The sequence below is a fragment of the Schistocerca americana genome, chromosome 11, assembly GCF_021461395.2.
Source record: "Schistocerca americana isolate TAMUIC-IGC-003095 chromosome 11, iqSchAmer2.1, whole genome shotgun sequence".
NCBI classification, from domain to species: domain Eukaryota; kingdom Metazoa; phylum Arthropoda; class Insecta; order Orthoptera; family Acrididae; genus Schistocerca; species Schistocerca americana.
In genome coordinates, this window is record NC_060129.1 from 42,779,309 (window position 1) to 42,789,129 (window position 9,821).

Below are 9,821 nucleotides of genomic sequence, written 5' to 3' on the forward strand. Positions count from 1 at the left end.
AAGATTTCGTCATATTGTTTAACATTTGCAGTGTTTGTTTCTGCTGTTAAATATTAACAATATTAATTAGTTCTACAACAAAAGAGAGAATAATGTGTCATTATATTAACAGTTGTAATCTGAAGATGGCACTTGCAATACGATGATAAAACGAGAGTGTATTGTAGTCGTGCTAATGGAGATACTCTAATTATTGTCAGCATCGTAATTCAAATAGTCATCTTCAGCACCATCTATCCCAGTCGTATAATTAAATTTTGTACATGTTCTTCCACAACAGCCTTCATTTTTAGCTGCCTCTTTGATGACACAGTACTGTTCACAATTTTTGTCAGTGTCTCACTTGTCATTCGATTGATAACTGCTACAAGAAGATCCTCAACTTCAGAGATCGTAACTTTTATATTCTTGGCAACAATGTAGCTTGTTATTTGGTCCTACACCCCTTAAATGGTGTCAAAGTTATAAAGTTTGGAGGATGCTGAACAAATTTGTGCACATACCTTCAAGCAAAAAACACCAGTTACACATCCAAAGTTGTGGTTTCTTTTGCACCACAATTCTGCCTCCTTTAAATCTGCTCTGAAATCGGCTTTCCATTGTTTCAGCTACTGAATATCATCTTGGTTTTTCTTTAGCAAAGTTAGTGTCTTGTCATGAGCAACGGATTGGTAAGGGGAACTGTCCACGATAACTGACGAACTTGTCAGATTCGTCACAAGCAGTAGTTCGAACCATTTTCAAAAAACCACACCGATCGTCTCTCGATAGTAATTGCCTGTCTTTTTTTTAATGAAAAATCGACAAGCAGTTTGGCTAGTGTTAACCCACATTTCATCTATCCACACTGTATTTTTGTCTCTCTCACCCACAATTCTGTGCAGAAATGTGCACTGCCGTCCAACTAAATCTGTTAATTCCATCAACATTTTGCGTCCATTAAACACTGAATGGTTGAAACTTAAGTCTGTTGGCACTGTACATAATGGAAAATTTGCTTCCTTTAAAAAAAAAATTGTTTCTGAAGTGACAAAATTAATTTAGATAGTGGGATGTTGCCTTCTGTTATAATAGCCATGTAAATGACGACGAATAGTGTCATTTTGGAAATTGTCCAAAGCTGCCACTTCATTCCTGGTGTGTGCAGCCTTTCGAGCCGCTCTGGCAACAGTCTATGCTGTACTGTTCTTTCTCTATCGTTACAACTTGAGCAACAGGAAATAAGGGCATCCCCTCTCCCCAGTCATCCGTCACCGAACACACAAATTCGTGGTTCAGCTGTGTAGGTAGCATACTTTCCTTCATCCGTTTTACTTCACTTGTTCAACTGGCATTACTCATTGCACTGGATGTGGTACAAAAAGAAACAGAAGCAAATAAACATTATAGAAAAAAACTACAAACTGAACTATTAACACAAATGACGGCACCGGTTGCACGTGAGGCACTCCCTGGTACGTTCTTGACATGCCCAGAGTGGCAGTGTGACTCCTGCTGTCAGCTAGAGCAGGGCCGCACAAGGTGCATGCACCGGTGCATCGCACAGTGCAGAGTGCAGAAGACTGCTGCGCTATGTTGTTGACGGTGCAAGACCCCCCACTCCTCGGCTTTGCGCAACAGCGCTGCCTCTCACTTCCTTAGCTTGTGTCTCTCGCGCCGCCTGTCTCGACCTGTTTCAAAGCTTTTACCCTGTTGTCTTTGTCATTGCCAAATACTAATGTATGTTAGGTGGAGAGCTCAGTTTGGTGTACTGGTACAAAAGAGATTCGTATAATAACTGTAATGGTAACAATTTTAAATTTGGTTTCAACACAAATGTATCTTCCTATGTGCTCTTTATTTTATTTGCAATTGTGCTACTAAGATCTGGAACGAGAGATTGGCTGACAGCAATTCAGAGAGAATTTTTCAAATTACAATTAGAAATACTCGCACGCAATCTAGTTTTTGTACAAGACAAAACAGAAAAAAACCTTTCACATACACAAGTGGAACCAAACATAGAAATAATCTTCGCTGCTTCCCTGTGTAACTTAGGAAATTCTTCCTTCGGCAAATTCTGGTAGAATTGGAGCAAACCTTTTGTATTGTAAAACACATCCTTTCGGTGAACATCGCTTTGCAAATCGATTACTTCAGAAATGTAAATCTGAAGGCGCACTTTCAATATCCGTCGAAAAAGGTTTCACAAAAACATCGAGAATTGGCTGCAGGTAGGTAATTTCCTGAAACAGTAACAAAGCCAATGTTAATAAATGAAAGTAATGTAAGACGTTGTTTCGACATACTAAAATGCGATAGATTTTAATAAATATGTAATGTGTACAATTGGTTTTAATGTAATGTTACACTTGCATATGTAACGCAATCTCCTTTATTTAGCTGTATGTCATATACTGGCACATTACCTGGAATCGGTCGTTAAACTCATTTTCAAGGGATTGTAGCACCTCGACGTATTTTTCAAAGTGCGCTCCTTCCTGCGCAGATGCTGTCAAACAAAAACATAGTACTGTTTTGATTAGAGTGGTTATAAAAATCGGGCTGTTTTAATAAAGGTACAATTTATATCTCGCTTACCTAGTTCAGGAAAGTGTTGCGTATTTTTCACTGAAAGGTCGTTTTTGAGGAGCTTCAGTTTATACTGGAAAGCGTTTATTTTGCTGATCATATCGTTGATGAGATTGTTTTCTTTTTGGAGTTTCAAACTTAAATCATTTAAGTGAGCCATAATGTCTGCTAAAAATCTTAAATCAGCTACCCATTCAGGGTCATGAAAAAGTGGCTCCGGATGTCCTTTGCTCTCCAAAAACTGAGCCACAGTGTGGCGTAATCGAAAAATTCGGGAAATTACTTTCCCTTTGCTCAGCCAGCGCACCTCAGCGTTGTAGGGAATATCTGGATACTCCTATTTAAAGGAAATAAAAAATTCTTTGAATTGACGATGAGTGAGTCCATGAGAACGAATGTAGTTCACGATACGCACCACTATCTTCATCACATCTAAGACCGATAACGTTCTCACAAATAGCCTCTTGGTGTGCAAAACAATGAACGGAAGGTAAATTCGGCATGTTACTTTTTTCCGCAGTAGGCCAATAAACCCTTTTGCTTCACCGCACATTGCTGGTGCCCCGTCTGTGGTTACGGAAAACAGCTTTTCCCAAGGGAGTCCTATTCCTTCAGCTGCCATTTCAACAGCTGCTAAAATATCCACCCTTGTAACAGTGTCCTTCAACGAAATCGTATCCAGGAGCTCTTCCGTTACATGTATGTCGCCGTCCATGCCACGCAAAAATATTGCTAACTGAGCCGTGTCGTTAATACCCGTGGACTCGTCAAGTGCGATGGAGTACGCTAGGAAGTTTTCAGTTTTGGCTGCCAGTTGTTCATGCAAATTCTCAGCAATGTCGTTGATTCTCCGATCTATTGTCATTCTGGAAAGTTGTATTCTGCTGTACGTGGGAGCTAATGTGGGATTCATTGTCTCTACTACGTCCAACATAATGTTTTTTATTAATGGCCCATCCATAAATGGCCTCCCAATCTTGCTAAACGTAGAGCAACATTGTAACTAGCTCTGAGAGACCTTTCGCAACACCCCTCATCTTCTTCACCCTAAAGTAGAGAAAAAAAAGATATGTTGCAAATAATTTATGCGAAAACGAAAACTAAGGAATCTAAACAAATGTTACTTCGTTTCGCATGACCTTTAACCAAAATATACATGTTAAAGTACTTGCAACAAACCTCGTTTGTAGATACAGACTTCTCTTCTGCGAGAGTTTGCAACTTCCGTAATTCTTCCTCTCTGGCATCCCCTGTTACATCACTATACTTTCCTGAATGAATGCAATTTGCTGTAGTGACTTTCAGTAGACGATTTTCTGACACACGTAATTAGTGTACCGAAGATTAGACATTTGGCTTTATCGTCACAACGCACAAGAAAGTAGGAGAGTTCCCATTCCGGTTTAAATTGACTTTCGGCAATTTTCCACTTTTTTGGGAGCAGATGATTCCATAATTCTGGTAATTGTCTTGCGCTTACGTATTTCAATGTTGACTAAGCCGTCTGGCAGCGCACAGCATCGGCCTCACTTAGCAAGCAGAGTTGAGACGAAGTATGCCGAGTTGAACCGATGCACTGTGCAGGCATTCGCTGCACCTCGCTTTGCACGCGTGCGGTTTTCCATGTTTGTGCGGCCCTGAGCTAGAGTGCAGTCCATTGGTGGCCGGATACCTGCAGTCACTAGGCGACAGAATGACACTACTGAGCTGTCAGTACCGAAGCTTCATCTCCCAGACTCAGGTTAAATTTTGTCTATGCTTAGAGTAGGAACTGAGATGGGAAGCTGTAGACAGGTTTTCCTATTTGGGCAATGAAACTACTTAGTAGAAGTAAAGAAAATAGAAAATGCTGATTTGCGTTACTACCAACAAAAAAAATATTCTATAAGTTGACTAAATGGAGGGATTTACTGCTACATCCCTCGTGACGGATCGAGGAATCGTCAATTTGGTAAAGGAGGGAAAGAGGTTTGAAAATTGGAGAGGGAGGTGAAGGCTGGAATACAGGAAGAAGGCTCAAATGTAGGCTGCCGTAGTTAGGCAGAGATGAAGAGACTTGTGTGGAGAACTCCGTCAAACGAATCTTCAGACTGATATTTAAAAGTGGCATACCAGTGCTCTATGGGGCACTGGCCAACAGCAATGGGGTGGGAGGGGTTGTCAGGGACACGACAACTCTGAGTTTATAAAACACCTTTGAATGAAGTTTAAATCAATTATAAATCATGATTTTACATTTATTTGTATTACTTGCTAGATGTGCAAGCTTTCACATACTTACAGTCTTCCCTTGTGCGACTTAACAGCTTGCAGGTTATGCACAGCTGTACATGTTACTTTTCTCTCTTGGCCCTTGTCATGCAGTCTTCCACATACTGCTTTCTTCGAGAACTCTTTATAGGGTGATTCTTTGCCCATTTCTTGTGTATCTCTCGAGATAAGACACTGATTTTATACTAAAATATCAATAGAGGTGAAAAACATCACGGTTGGCTGTTGCTGTGTTTGTCATTGTCAATAGTACATTTGTACACATTTATGGAGTGTATCCACTCAGACTTTCTAATTGTCGGAAAGGATGCTATCTGGCTTCTCTTCCACCACATTCGTGCCGTGATGTTGGTTTGACTTGGGCATTTAACTGGCTAAAGTGGCACCGTCACTAAAAGAGAAACAGGATGGAGTTCAGTAGGTACATCACATTAGGCAGTTTGAATAGTGCCAACTGTAGTTCTTTCCTCTTTCAAAAGATCAGGTTATTAGTATAACAGTAGTAAACTTGTCAATGGTAATGTTTCTTCCTGATTGTTTCAGGTTACACGTTTCAACCAACTTTCTAACTATATTGTGGCTGCTGTTATAGTTTCTCATAGGCATGCTTTCCAGCATAGGGATCCACTGGGAAGCAGTATTTCATATCTGAATTGCATAATGGGCTCACTTCTGTGACATTTTAAAGTCTTCCTACTCTGTAACTGACACTAGGATTATAAAACTCGGGGAAAGGTGTTCCTTATATTGCTGGTGGAAGCAAATTTGTCTATCTTAGAACATCGTCAAAATGCAAGAACTTCCATAAAGAGCCTCAGTCTATGCTATGAAAATGAAGTTCGGCAAATAGGAAAATTTTTGCTGCTAAATATATCACATAAACTTTCCTTGTTCTGTCTATGGACTCCACAGTTCTAAGGAATTCACATTGCTGCCAGTGTTTCTTCCCTTTAAAAAGCTACAGAATTTTTCATGAAAATCTCTTCAGATGATTCCCAAAGAACGTCTACTCTTTGGTTGGTACAAGTGACAGTAATAACGAAGATTTTCTCAAAGTAAAAGAGAGAAGCTTTACTTAGTGTGTCAGGTTTTATCCCTGGGTTACTTCATTTTGGAGCTCTAATTATGTTTGGGACGGACATCCGCCTTCGATCCGTGTAAAGCTCAGTCATCCACTTCGTACCTGACAGGGCCACCACTTTCCTGTCAAGATGATCGACGTGCCTTCAGCCTGTGTCGCCTTCTTATTGCTCGAATGTCTATAAAAATATGAAAACAGAACTGGAGGCCAGCATGCAAACCACTTACATACTGAGGCGGTCATCCTAATGTACTACCAATACTTAACCTGTTCATTTTCATCAGACTCACTGTTGACAGAAACAACTCGATCTGGAAGTTCCGTGACTAAATCTTCTGCTTCACAGCTTGAACTTCCAGATAGTTCCCTACTGTATTGATTGTCTAGAGTTCTCGAGCAAATTTCTTATTTCATCATCTGTCAGTTTCATCTCTTTATACATTCTATCAATGTGCCACGCACCGTACTGTTACTAGTTGCCTGGGAGTGGACGTTGTGCTGCTAGACATTAAAAAATAATAATAACTGTAACTTAACAGTGAATGTAAACCAGAAGCTCTTATTAGTTGTAGTAATAATCATTATTATAAATGTCATGTAGGTATTAAATAAAATAATTAACACAAGGGAATTGTAGCCCAAAACATTGTTGGATCAGTCACTGACCCCCCCCAAGGTGGTATGCAACTGTTAAACCAATGACAATGATCTAGTTGACATACTGAGCTTCAGATTCTCACAGTTTTCATACCAAAGAAACAACAAATTGCAACCCCTCACATTGAGACTAGTTTTTTCTTATACTGTAAGAAATGAATGCTTTGAGGACTTATGTTTTCAGTATTACGGACTGAAGGAGATGAACTACTACACGGTCCTGTTCGGAGTGTCGCGTGCCCTGGGTGTGATGGCGTCACTCGTCTGGGACCGCATCTTCGGCCTGCCCATCGAGAGGCCCAAGTCGATGTCGACTGACGGCCTCATGAAGATGGTGAAGGGTTCGGCGAAGGCCGCATAGACGCTCGCGAAGCGCGCGTCTGTCGAGTGGGGTGGCGTCGGAGATCGTGTCCTGCCCGTCGGCCCTGCTAAATCTTTTAGACGAAACAAAAATGAGAATGAGAGAGAAGTGTGTAGTGTGAGTGCTGACGGTTGATAGTCAATAAGTGTGAATGTCGTCTTGTTTCTACCGAGTGTTTAATGAAAATGTTAGAGTGGCTGCGTGAATGATTGTACGTCTGTGGGAATGAACAAAATTGCATTCGTGATATTTGCAAGTGGGAGGGGAAGCACAGAAATGCAGTCAGTCGTGGAATGTACCGACAGTAGTAGAGAGATTGCCGTAGCGTCGTGTAGCGGAGGTGTAAATTCCCTGCCTTAGATGGAAAGGAAGTAGCAGACAATAATGTAGGCATTCTGGATGTGCACATCTAGGAAGCAGCTCGGCTTAGCTATCTTCGAACTGTAGTACATGTCGGTAATTGACACGAGGTTCCACGCTTTGTTTGCAGCTGCAGTGCAGGAATTATTAAATAAGAAAGCAGTTGTGCCGTAGACGGTTTATTTGTAATTGCGTCGAGGCACTACAGAGTTGTAAATTTTCACAATGCCGTCTTCAATTATTCACGGTTTTTGTGTTGCGGTGGATGTTACAGGAGCAAATAGTAATAAGTTTCCAAACTGCCAGGAGCAGACAGTTCCTCTGAAGGAACAGCCCACGTACTTAATAGGCGATGCGGTAGTTAAATAGTTGTGACAATTGTCAACCTCGGACTTCTCAGTACCTCGTAGCACTATTTTGTCCCACCTTCAGACGCTGAGCCTATATTTCACCATTACCTTATTAGCGATGTCGGTCGAACCAGTTTCGGCAGCGTAACCGTCGGACATCTTTTGGAGATCTTCTTTCTATAAGAGAAGGATCTGCCTCAAAATTTGAAATGACCGTTGGAAGCAGCTTTTGTGCACACACATAGTTATGTGATGGCTGCCTCAACTAGAAATTCCATTGCTCGGCTGTGTCCTGTAAAAGGATAGTGTGGTATTGTCTCCAACAAAGCTTACTGTAAATGGAAGGGTGTTTGAGAGTGGGGCAGCATCATTTGTTTAATCACAAATTAAAATGTAGTGTACCACATACTTAACATGAATTGTGTTGATATAAATTTGTTATGAATTATTGGAGAGTGTTGAGTGGATGTGATTTCAACACAGTCTGGAGATCTGTATCTTAATACATGTATTCTCCATGTCTGTGGAAACAAATTACCTCTCCAAGCTCCTGAAATGTATGTGAATGAAATGTGTTTCAAATTGGTTGCTCACTTACACACACACACACACACACACACACACACACACACCCACCTCTTTAGATGGAAAATTTGAAATTGTTTTCACCCCCTTTCAGTTTTGATGAAAAATGAGATAGTATGTGAGACTTGTTTTACACAAAGTAAGTGTGTGTGGGCCACTAGTAGAAGTAATCTTTGGTAAAGGATAAACACTGCCTTACTGTGCCGAATTTGAAATGCAAAGGCTTAGCGTTTGTAATAAATAGGAAAAAGAAACTGGTCATGATTTTAAGAGAAGATGGTTGCCACAGCACTCGGTATATAACTGTTAGCCACTGCGTGGTGTATATTTTAGTAATCCCTGTAATAGTACTCTTGTTAAAATGCTCATATCTGCTGGTCAGGATTTCTTAGTGATATTGTTGTAATAATATTTATGTATAATTTATTTATTTAATCACCTGTGTATGATCCCTGTGATAATTGTGTTTATCTGAAATTATTAATGAATGGTGGGTTACGGGAGGTGAATGTGCGTGTGAAGCATTATTTCCATTACTGCTTTTTCGGCTTATTTCCATGTCTTAAATCCTTAAGAAATCTTGACGGTGTTGAGTGTGGCAGCAATAGTTGTAAAATTTCTTGTTTGTAAAAATAAATGAACCGACAGTACAATAACTGTTACGTGTGTGTTGATATTTTTCCCTCATGTGCTACATCCCTCCCACAAGATCTTAGATGCAAAGTTGCAGACCCACGTTTGCTTAAACATTCTTGTTGTTCAACATCAAAAAAATTTCTTACTTAATTGATGGGTTTGTTTACAATAGTGACAAAGTATCACAGCAGTCAAAGTTCACTTGTTTCATTATTTGCATTTATTAGTTTAAGTGTACAATAATCGGAAATCGGTGCCACACTTAAGTGCAGTTTGTTCAACACAACGTTGTGGCCCAAGCTAGGCTGTGCTTGGCCTCTAAACTGTTTAACACTAAAAAGTCCAGCCACTTGGAAGAATTTGAGATCCAAAACATCAGCCATTTATGCCATTATTTAATGTGTTACTGCCACATTTGTGTTTGATGTATTTTAAAGATTAAGAAACAAGACAAAGCATTAAGGTGGCTTATTTTCATATTTATTCTAGTTCTTTGATAGATTGCAGGAATCCTTCTGGAGGTCAGATGAGTTATTCAGCAATTTCACATGTAATTGGCTTTTGTATAGGAAGTTATTAAGCAGAGAGTTATGTTGCAATACCTGTTCGTTTCTTTCCTGCCTGTTTCCCCCAGTAAATTCTCTTCTTCTCCAACCTTGGAAAAGTGTGTTAGGTGCTACTAGGAGATGATATTCACCTGTAAGAAAAGGAAGAGATTTTAACTGTAGCAGATGGCAGCAAACCTGAATATAAATGATCTTCAGACTTTTCCCACTGATATTTCTCCCTCTGATCCAGAATCTTTGAATTTTTTGAGAACTTCTAAAATTTCTTTCTTTCTTTCCCAATGAGTGTGAAAGGTTTGCTACAAATATAAGTATGTGCATGAAAATAGACAATGCAAGCACACATTGGCATAGTCAGTTGTGACAGCAGTTCCAGGTTCATT

At 40.0% G+C, this 9,821-nt stretch overlaps 1 protein-coding gene across 2 annotated transcripts in view; it reads left to right on the plus strand.

The window, feature by feature from the left end:
- Window positions 1-8,892, plus strand: part of LOC124554161 (probable citrate synthase 2, mitochondrial) — a 236,619-nt gene extending 227,727 nt beyond the window's left edge. For both annotated transcript variants that reach the window (XM_047128232.1, XM_047128231.1), the window contains exon 9: window positions 6,765-8,892. In XM_047128232.1, coding sequence (XP_046984188.1) covers window positions 6,765-6,941 — 177 coding nt within the window. In that variant the 3' untranslated portion in view covers window positions 6,942-8,892. The remainder of the gene's footprint in view (window positions 1-6,764) is intronic.
- Window positions 8,893-9,821: the final 929 nt, after the last annotated feature.